This window comes from Myotis myotis, unplaced genomic scaffold (assembly GCF_014108235.1).
Source record: "Myotis myotis isolate mMyoMyo1 unplaced genomic scaffold, mMyoMyo1.p scaffold_m19_p_19, whole genome shotgun sequence".
Lineage (NCBI taxonomy): Eukaryota > Metazoa > Chordata > Mammalia > Chiroptera > Vespertilionidae > Myotis > Myotis myotis.
In genome coordinates, this window is record NW_023416323.1 from 41,807,403 (window position 1) to 41,818,344 (window position 10,942).

General features: G+C 58.5%; 1 protein-coding gene across 1 annotated transcript; it reads left to right on the plus strand.

Annotated features, from left to right (window-relative positions):
* Window positions 1-7,252: 7,252 nt before the first annotated feature.
* CBLN1 (cerebellin 1 precursor) lies at window positions 7,253-10,716 on the plus strand. Its single transcript, XM_036346320.1, has 3 exons — window positions 7,253-7,524; window positions 7,671-7,790; window positions 9,085-10,716. Exons 1-3 carry the CDS (start codon window positions 7,261-7,263, stop codon window positions 9,280-9,282), a joined length of 582 nt encoding a protein of 193 aa, XP_036202213.1. The 5' UTR covers window positions 7,253-7,260; the 3' UTR covers window positions 9,283-10,716.
* Window positions 10,717-10,942: the final 226 nt, after the last annotated feature.

Consider the following 10,942-nt stretch of genomic DNA (forward strand, 5'->3'; position numbering starts at 1 on the left):
TTCCTCACTAGCCTTTAATCCTGCGTGGGTAGGCGTGAAAGGGATAGTCAAACTGAACGAATGGCTAAAAGGATTCCATCGTAACCACCTCTATATTGAAATAGACTGTATTGTGGCTTGCTTTCGATCTGTTATTTTCAAGTCTGAAACATAACCTATTTTATAGAATCACAATGAAATCCTTATTGGTTGAGAACATGCACAGATGGAAGTTTCCAAGCTTAAAAATTGAATAGCAGTAATGGCCCTGCTTTTCCAACCATAAAACCACAATTTGGTAAGGTTTTCATGTTTTAAAAAAACCCACTCAAAATAGCTTTATGAGCTCACAAAATAATATTGTATTTTCTCAAGGTATTAACATGTCCTTGTACTGCAAGCATATAGGATGGAACTTCTTGGAGATTTAACATTTGCTACTTACAAATGCTTCTTTCATATTTTCACTTCAATATGCAGAAAACAGCATAATTACACTTACCCGTACTTAATTTTTAAAACTAATGATGAATAGTTCTCTTTGAAATACAGCACAGCGTTGGCAATGTCGTGCAGCTAATCCGAATTTGTAATAAGCGGGGTTTAATCGCAGTGATTTTTCCCCTGTGGGACAACCAATGATTAAACAACTCACGGTTCCGCAGAGGATACAGGTATCAAGTCCTGGGCTTCTGAAGGGGAAGCAAGATTGTGTGTCGATACAGTGTGTCACTGAGGCCGCAGGAGGAAACAGAGGCAAACCCGGAGCTCCAATGGAGAGATGTTAATGAGGGACACCCCACAGAGGTGTGGGCAGGGTGGGGGGGGGCCACATCAGAGGCTGGGGACCCAGAGGTTGGCAAACCTCCCACGGGGCTGAGGACACAAAGGGAAGAAGGGCCGTTACTGGAGTGAGGGTCCCTGCTCCATGCCAGCTGCACCGAGAGAGCAGGAAGACGTACCCCAACCCTTTTGCCTCCTTCTCTGATCCCCGCTGCTCATGCTTTCCATGGGCTCCAGGGGTAAGAATGCGGGTGAGGAAGGCAGAGAATGGCTTGGGGGCGTGGAGTGTGAGCATCAGGGCCCTCAATCTCCTCCCCATCCCGTCCCCGAGGCCTGAGGCAGGGGCAAGACCAAGCGTGCACCTCTCCCCGATCCTCTAAAACCACCAGAAGATGTCACTTGGGGATTTTCCCACTTAGATAATTACAAAAAAAAAAAAAATCCCCAAACCCTTTTCTCTTCTGTTTCCCTCCCCCTCAAGTTCCACTTAAATTCTTCGTTCCGCTGTCTCCCGGTTACCCAGAAGCCGGTGGCTCAGCAGCCCTGCAGGTAGCAGCCGTTTCCCTGAGACCCACCCGAGCGCTCAGCACTGTGGGAAGCTTCAAACAGCATCAACAAACCCTCCCGGAAAGGCCCCTCGGACCCTCCCAAGGCTGGCGGCGAGCTCCCAGCCAACGGGGGTGCGGCTGCCCACAGGTGACGACAGCACTCACCCTCTCTGATAAAATCAAATGCCCTTGAAGCTTAGACAAGTATCTGTTTGAACGCCCTCGCGTCCGCTTGGTGTACCGGGTGTGTAATTTCCGTCCATCGTCTGACCAGAAGGCAAACGTAAACACGTAAGAGGGTAATAAAGCCCAATGCGAAGGGAAGTGGGACCCCTATTGGGGCCAGAAGAGTCTGGGATGGAAGTCCTCCCGGCTCGCCCGCCCCTCTGACCACCGCTGAGCAGGGTCCCGGCGTGTGCGGGGCATCTGAGCAGCAGCTCCAGCCCCCAGGACAGTGTCTTGCACGTTGCAGGCCCTCGATACACGTTTGCTGGACGGGCCAAACCTTGGCCGGTCCCCAGAAACCGCCACCCCAAAGCACACACACAATTACGTGCTGGGAAAAGTCCAGCGGGTGTTCGGGGTTTATCTATGTGGTTGTTTTCTCTCGCGAGCAGCTCTGCAGGACGGTGATGGGGTTTTTTCCTTTGACCTTAATGTCATCGACTTGAATAACAGCTTCATTCAGCATTTCCACCGTCATACTCCACAGCGGGTTCAGGCGTCGATTTAAAAACTGCCGGGACCTCTCTCCGTAGAAGACTTCTAGCCTCTCCTGCACACAGGCTAAGAAGATGCACCAGTTGGTATTCACAGGAGAACTAGAGACATTTTGAATCTACAGAACAAGGTTTTGTGTGTGTGTGTTGTTGTTTTTTTTTTGAAGAATTAAAATGTTTATCAACACCAGGCCTTCACTCAAAAGTACCCCTGCCTTTCCTGTTTTAATAGCAGTGTCCAATGACAAAGCTAATTCTGTAACGTCCTTTGAAAACTGTCACAGCAACAATGTTGTATGAAAATGAATCTGAGGGGGGGGGGACACACATGCGGGAGCACTGAGGTTTTGGTGGAAGTTAAATTATTTCATACTTTGCACAACTTAGAATCACCCTCAGGTGTGATCCTCTAGACCCAGCATTAATTTAAAATGAACCGGGCCCTTGAAATCCTAAATTTAACACTCTTCAGAAGAGCACAGCCTCTCTCTCCTGCTTTATGAGCAAATGAACTAAAAACTAGGGAATGGTCCCGTCTGGGGCTTTGAACCGAGACCAAAAGGAGATGAAATACTGTTTGATGCGCACGAACATTAGAGAATCCATTTTGAGTTAATAAAAGAATGAGGCTGCTTCATCTCCTGGGACAAAATATTCCCCTTTTCCTGACAATGTTCTCTCATTCCCACAATAGGGAAGCTGGTTCCTTCCCTAGGGGTGGGGCCTGGGGGCGGGGCTTCCGGGAATAGAAGTCACCCCCACTTCCCCAGCTGCCCGGTGCTGGGGAACTGGAAATGCAAGAGGGGGGAAACCTTCGACCTCATCAGACACAAGGCTGCACTTGAGGCAGCAGGTAGAGGGTGTGACAGCAACAGCAGAGATGCATTATCTGCCACCTTGTAGCGCCGGAATCTCTAACGCATTAGGAGCGTCAGGCAGACGGTTTATAACACTTTGCCAGTCCTTCAAGAGCCCAGAAAGCCTCGCCAGACACACCCCGCCGTCTTCCATCGCGGGAATGGCCTCACTCAATCCTTTGGTTTTTTCAGACTTTCTCATATTTTCATTTGTCTCCATTAATCGATGAATCGTGAGGAATTTTGGGTACCTAGCCATGAAGAAATAACATTTCGCCTTTCAAGGGGCCAAAAAAAAAAAACATAGAAAAAGAAAAGAAACTAAAAGAAAAATAATCAATTCCAACAAAAAGTAAAAAAAGAAAAGCTCTCTTTCATTGTTTTTACAAAGTAAAGAAACCCTTTCGAACAGAACATTACATTGCTTAGTTGTGGACACTGATCTGGTTCTCCCATGGGAAGTGCATTCGGACTCCGAAGCGAACCCTCACTGTGGGGAGTGTCTGATCTCATGTGTAGCTGAGGTCTGGGTGCTCCGGAAAGACCCGGATGCACACACACCGGCAGCTCTGGCGACTGCAGGGGTCTCCATCGCCATCTTCAGGGGGGACCCTCCGCAGTGGCCTGCGTGTGAGCAGGGCTGGAGCAGACGCCCCTTCTCTGCGGTCCCTCTGGGCAACTCCCCAAGTCTGGACGGTGCGCAGCCAACACCAGACCCCTGTCCAGAGGCAGACGCCTGGACCCACGCCCAGTCGGCAGGACTTGCTCAGAGAGGGACGAGAGCCTCAGGCCGCCCTGTGAGAACTACCCTGAGATCTTTTTATTTTTCTTAATCCTCACCGAGAATATTTTCCCATTGATTTTTAGAGAGAGTGGAAGGGAGGAGGAGAGACACAGAGAGACCCATTGATTGGATGCCTCCTGCACATGCCCTTGACCGGAATCGAACCCAGGACCCTTCCGTCCGCGGGCTGACGCTCTATCCACTGAGCCAAACCAGCTAGGGCCACCCTGAGATTTTTGCTGCAAATACTGAGGGGAAAAAATTACATTCTTGTTTTCTCACTAGGAGTGAGCTGGTAGTAGCTTCTAGGAGCCATCCGATGGAAACCACTTACTTGAAAATAAAGCCAAAACCCGAACACAGACCCTGAAACCTTGGGTGGGGGATCCGGCCATACCTCCCTGGCAAGGCTCCGCCCAGGTGGAGTCCTTAATAAGCCCGTCTGAACTGGTCTCTCACTTGCAGCTCAAAGAACCCCGAGTCAACATGTCAACACGGAACATGAACAGGACTGCTTTAGGGTTTCTAAGGGTGTTCCTCCTCGCGAACCTCATCTCGCTGACACCTCCCCGTTCAGGAGGGCGCGCATCCGCCCGCATTAGGCCGGCATTTGTTATTGTCTGAGCACCTCCCGCGCGGAGGAGCGGTGACGCATGCCAAGGGGGTGAGCAACCTGAATGTGGTGGCCGGGACGCCTCCCCTCCACGGGGGAAAGCGGGGACTGCGGATCTCAGGGCGCCCACTAGACACCCCCCGAGTGAAAGAACGCTCGGAGTCCGGAGGGCCAGGAGGCGAGCCTGGAGGATAAGCCAGGGGGCTCTTCCAAGAACCCAGGCCAGGGAGGGTGAGCTCAGACGGGAGGCGCTCTGACAATGGCTGAAACCACAGGACACAGAGATGCCTGCGGTCCTGTTAGATGTGCGGGGTCCCTAGGTGGGCGCAGCTGCTGCCACTGGGACAGGGAAGGAAGGAGGGGGCAGAGTCGGGGGTGGGGGCAGGTCACCCCGCCTGCGGGACATGGAGCAGAGCCCTTGGAAGGACCGGTCCGGCCGAAGTAAGGCCGAGACTGGGAATGCGGGATGAAGGACACGGGCATGGGGACGGCAGTTCCGGCGTGGGCATTGCCCTCGGGAGCCTCATGTGAAGGGCAGAGGAGGGGGCTGGCCACCGTCTCCCCTGGGAGCCTCGGGCCTGCAGGGGAGGAGAAAGCGGGCCTTCCCCCCGCCAGGGGGCGGCGCTGCTCACTATTGGCAAAGACAGGCTGTGCGGAGCCAGAGAGCACGCGCCGCTACGCTACCTGGTGCTTCTCCAGGGACCCGCCTGGTGGCAGGTGCGTGCAGTCTCATTATGGAGCCTTCACCTCTCAAATTAGCTCGTGCTCTCACATGAGGTGTCAGCGCGGCTGGCAAGGGCTTGCTCTCCAAGAGAAGAGCTGGAAAATATTTTCCTGTCGTTTCAACTTAACATGAAATTCCTGCCAGCGCCCTGGCCCTTCCCTTTGTCCTGGCGGAGCCCAGTGGCCGCTGCAGGCCTCTGAAAGGGAGGTGGGGTCAGAGATCAACTCTCCCCTCCCCCCCCCCCCCCCCCCCGCACCCCAGGTAACTCTTTAAAGACCTGTCAGGGTGGCCACGTGACAAAAGAGATTGAGAGCGGAAAGGCGTGGCTGTTGGCGATTCCGGGGCAGGCCTCCCTGTTTGGGGGAGAGCGTGCCCTAGGGGGCGCCCCACCTCTCCCAGGTCCCCAGCTGGCCTCTGGCTGCTGCCAGTTGCCCAGCTGCTCTGGCTCCTGGCTCCGCTGAGCACGCAGGTTCAAGGTCGCCCGGCCACGTGCCCAGGTGAACAGCATCCCAGCCCGCCTCTGCCTGGGGGTCGGACCGGCGCTCTTGCTTTGGACTTGACCCTCCTGCCTCCGCCACCCAGTTAGCTGCCTGCGTTCACCCTTCCAGGTCTAGGTCTTCCCGCACCCCAGGCTGCCTCTTCCCCCTCCGCAGCTCCTCTCTCCTTCCACTCAGCAAAGCTGTATTTTTACATTTAGGTTTGTCGCCGTGTGCGCGCGCGCGTGTGCGCATGTGTGTGCGCGCGTGCGTGCATGTGTGTGTAAAGTTCCAAGTCAATGTCTGACGCGAACATTCATTTAGGGTCAAAATGACCGTTGAAAAAGCGCCTATAAATGACAAGATGCTGGGTCTGCACCGAAGGCAATGCTGCGCAGGCGCCCGTGGACGAGCCTCGCTGTAAATAAAAAGTGAGGATGCGAAGTAGACGTTTTTACCGCAAGAGAACATGGGACCCAGGAAAAGCCTGCGGGCGACGCCAGTGCGCTCGCTCCTGCCCCGAGCACTGAACTGCAGGAGGCATCGGGCAAGGCCTCTGATCTCGCTCACCACCGCGTCCCCCGCGCCTGCCCCGGGGCCTGGCACTGGTGCCTGTTCACTGATCCGGCCTTAATAAACGCACTAACCAAGGAACGAGCGCACGCTTGATCTCCATGGCCCGCAGGGCAGGCTCTTCCAGTGGCGGGCAAGGGCGGCGGGTCCAGTTCCAACCTCCGTGGCCACGAGCCGGGTAAGGTGAGCAGGGAGACACAGGCCTCGAGACCCAAGTCCGGGCCCAGACGGCTCCGGGCGGCAGCACGTGCACCTCCCAGGCCACCGCGCACGCCCCGCCCCGCCCCGCCGCGCATGCACGCGCCCAGCATTAGGCAGCCCGACCAGCCCACACGCAGGCTGCCCCTTGCGCCTTCGCCCGCTGGGGGGCGCTCCCCTCTCACCCCTCGCGCCTTTACCGCGGGAGCCGCACCTCCCCTGCGATTCTACTCCCTACTCAGGACGCGCGCGCCTCCTACCTGCGGACGGAAGAGGGAGGCGGGCGGCAGGGCTGAGCGGGTTGAACAAGACGGTGGCAGGAGACAGCAGGCGAGAGAGCGAGCTGCCGCGGAGAACGGTTCGGGTGCGCGCGCGCGCTCCCGGCCTCGCTCCCTCCGTCGTCTCCAGGCCAGAGCCCAACCCCGCTGCCGCGCGCCGCCCGCCTCGCCCAGCCTAATAACAACGGCGCCCGGGGTCAGGTGGCCGCGCGCGGACAACGCCGCCATTGGCCCGGCGGGGAGCGCGGCGCTCCCGGATTGGCCGGGAGGCGGAGCCTCGGCCGGGCGGGGGCGGGGCTGTAGAGGGAGGCGGGCGGGGAAGCGGAGGGGGCGGGGCCAGGCCGCGGTCCGCGCCTTTGTGCCTGGCGCGCGCTCTCCGCCGCTCCGGCTGCAGCGCCGGCTGCATCAATAATTCAGAGCGGCGGCGGCGGTGCCAGCGGCGGGTGCGGGCAGGAGGCGGCGGAAGCAGCGGGGACCGAGAGGCAGCGGCTATGCATCTAAGTAGGGCTGGGCAGCCGCGGCTCCCCTGAGGCCCCGGCGGGGCTCCGGGAGCATCGCGCGGGGGGCACGGCTGTTCGGGAGTGCAAGGAAGAGCAGGAGTGTCCAGAGCGGCTTCGGCGGAGCTGCGCACGGAGCTGAGGAGGGGGCTCCGGAGCGGGGCTGGGGCGGGGGGGCGGCTGGCGCAGGCGGCCCCCGGGGTGGGGGGCGGGGTGGGCGCCGCCGCCGCGATGCTGGGTGTCGTGGAGCTACTGCTGCTCGGGGCGGTGTGGCTGGCGGGCCCGGCTCGGGGGCAGAATGAGACGGAACCCATCGTGCTGGAGGGCAAGTGCCTGGTGGTGTGCGACTCCAACCCCACGTCCGACCCCACGGGCACAGCGTTGGGCATCTCTGTGCGCTCCGGCAGCGCCAAGGTGGCCTTTTCTGCCATCAGAAGCACCAACCACGAGCCCTCCGAGATGAGTAATCGCACCATGATCATCTACTTCGACCAGGTGAGCGCTACGCGTAGCCTGGACTGGTAGGGGGTGGGGGAGAGGAGGAAGGTGGGCGCCCCTATTCCCCAAGGTCTCTGCGGAGGCGCGGTGGCAGAGTTCGGATTGACTCTTGCCTGCTCCCCCCCGCCCCCGTCTCGTTATAGGTACTAGTGAACATCGGGAACAACTTTGATTCAGAACGCAGCACTTTCATCGCCCCGCGCAAAGGGATCTACAGTTTTAACTTCCACGTGGTAAAAGTCTACAACAGACAGACCATCCAGGTCAGCCGCCGCCTCCGGGCCAGGCCCGGCCCGGGTAGGGGGCTGCTAGCCGCGGGAGTGAGCGGCCGCGTGGGAGTGGGAGAAGAGGAGCAGCTGCACGGCCCGGCCCGTCCGGCTGAGTAGCAGGGGCTCTTGCTTCGGTGGCTTGGGCTGCCCCTTGCTTCTCCTGCCTTTGGCTCTTGGAACCTAATCCCCTCCCCAAAGACAGAGGTTCGCTCCTCCGGCCTTCTGAGCCCCCTACAGAGGTTTCTCTCGCGCTTTCCTCTGAGACTGCAGGGGTTTCCCGTAGAGGTTGCTTCAGCATCACAGGCACTTCCTGCTGCCCACAGATTTCCCTGACCCCCGCCCTTCAGCACCACGGACAGTGCCCCGGCCCCTAGTTCCGGCTCCGAAGCCGGCAGGACGCCGGTGCGCCAGCCTTGCGCACGGCGCTCAGGTGGCCTCCGCCGTTCCTTTGCGGACCTGCTCTGGGTCTTGGAACTAGCGGCGCGGAGCCCGAGCGGGTGAAGGGTGGAGGAAGAAGGGAAGGCGCATCGTGCCACTCCCTCCCGGCTCCAGTCTCGTCCCAGCCCGCTCTCGCTGGTTCCCGGGGTTCTCGAAGGTGTCTAGGTTTCCTTTGGGGTGAGACCGAGATGGAATGCGCGGCTGGGAAGAGGGGGCGCGCGGGGCCCTTGGCTGCCGAGGCCACCGCAAGGGCAAAACCAGGCGGCAGGTGCGGGGCGCGGCCGGCCGGAGCTGGACAGGAACTGAGCCTGGGGTTTGGGGATGGAGCGCGGAATGCAGCTCTGCGCGAGATTTCTCTTTAGTCCGAAGCCTCGCCCGGCTCCTCCCCCGTCTCTTCCGTGTCGGGCCAGGCAGCTAGGAGCTGGGGGAGCCAGGGTTTTTTGTGTGTTTGTTTTCCCAGGAGCACCAAGAGCCGGGTTGTCTGAGTTTCCGTTTGAGCCTTGGGGGTGGGGGGTTGAGGGGGCGGGGGACTAAGGTGTCAGGGCGCTTGAGCCACCTATGGGTCCCTCAAATTGAATTTTTTTTTAAAAAGCGCCCTCAGGATGCGATGGGCGAATGAAGGTGACTCCGGTGAGGGGCAGACCCATCCTCTCTCATCTAGATGGGCGCCTTTTGTCCCCACTGGACCCTCGGCAGTAACCTGCAAAGCCCCTTCCCCGCCCTCCCATCCCGCACCTCCCTCCCGCTTCCTGGCCTTTAAGGCTGAGCGCTCAGCGCGCAGGTCCCGTCTCTACTGCCGCTTCGGTACCATCTTGGCTGCCACCCTGAAGCGAGCCTTTCTCTCTCGCAGGTGAGCCTGATGTTAAACGGGTGGCCGGTGATTTCAGCTTTCGCCGGTGACCAGGACGTGACCCGGGAGGCCGCCAGCAACGGAGTCCTTATCCAGATGGAGAAAGGCGACCGGGCCTACCTCAAGCTGGAGCGGGGCAACCTGATGGGCGGCTGGAAGTACTCGACCTTCTCCGGGTTCCTCGTGTTTCCCCTCTGACGGCCTCGTCTCCGGAGCAGGAGGCCGGGAGCGGGCGAGGCAGGAGGAGAGGGGGGATGAGCAGGAGGCCGACACGTAAAGGACTCGAAACTCCCCCCAACGTAACGCAACTGTATCCTGCGAAAGGCGCGCGCAGGCGGCCCGCGGAGGCGGTGGGACGACTGTGTCCGGTTACTCATTTGGATAAGTAGATCCCAGCTAGCTCTGCGCACTCCCCTTTCCAAAAATAGGCTGCCTCCCCCTTCCAGTTGCAGTGTGGGAGGAAGAGAGAGACCGCCTCATCGGTCTTCACCGCCCCCCTGTCCCCGTTCCCCACGAGTTACCGAAAAGAAACTTTGTATTTCACTGTAGAACGGGAAATGCCGTCCCTCCCGCGTCCCCTGCTGAAATCCAATGCGCCCCTCCCCCGTCTTAGCCGCAGGGGGGTAAGTTTGTATTTTTATTTCGTGATGGAGGCGGCGGTTTTTCATTTGGCGAGTCCTGCTCTACTCACAACACCGCTCAAGAGTCCTTTAGCTGAAGATACTTCGTCCTCGGCTGCTGCTTAGCAGAGAAAGGACTCACCTGGGTGGTGACTGGTTTAAAAATATATATATAAATATATATATATCATTTGTACACGAAGGACTTCCCAGTGGACACCGGCCGTGTTTCCGTATTTCTATGTCCCCATTCGGAGTGATCGTGAAACCCAAGGCTGCTTGATATTCTGACGCTTGTCGACCCCCTCGTGTTCTGTGGCTCCAACTAACCACCGCCGGGAGGTTCCTCTGGACCCTTCGGCATCCGTCCTCTGTAACATACGTGTGAATAGCCAGGAGTTCAATTTGCTTTCATCCAATAAAGTTGAAGTGGGACTTTTCTTTTTCTGACACCGCTTTGTCAACTCCGCATCTCCCCCAGCTGCGAGGTTTGAGGGTCGGGGTGCAGAAGGGCGAGGCTCCGAATGTGGGGGGCGGGCTAGCCTGCGACCCTGCAACCAGGTCAGCTGCGAGGGCTACCGCGCCCAGCCGCCCAAGCGCGCGCCTCCCCGCACCAGGCCTGGGGCCAGCCCTGCTCTCGCCTGTGTTCCCTGCTTTGGCGCAAACATAAGAAATTTGACCGAAATCTTAGTAGGCCAGGCGGGGCTGCCGGCCGGAAGCTTTTTTGAAGTCCACGTACACTGGGAATAACGCGGATCGCAGGAGCTGGAACCCGCTGCCCGGAGGGACGCGCTTCCCACGCCTTTGCCCCTGGGCGGCTCCCGCCATGCGCTCCCGCTGCGCGCTCCCCGGTCCAAACGGCTTTTCCTTCCCGCTGCTCCAAGTCCAGGGCCTGCCCTCCATACCGGCCTGGCACCCGGGACTGGCGCTCATCACTGGACTCTTGGTCAAGAGGTTCCTTTAGGAGTGTTGATTGTACGGAACAGAATGTGAAAGCAAAATTGAAATAAACGACGTCGTTTTAAATCTGGAAGTCTGCCCCAGTCGCTTGGGCAATGGGGAGGTTGCGCGTGCCGGGAAAGCTGGTGGACAGGCGACTACCGGCCTCCGGCGGGACCCTTGGCCTGGATGGCCCCAAGGGCTCTGGTCCTTCTACAAGCTTTTTTGTTTTTGTTTTTCCTTCCCGCCCAAGATTCAGGGATGAATTTAATTCGCTCGTGGGGGTGGGAAGAAGGGAG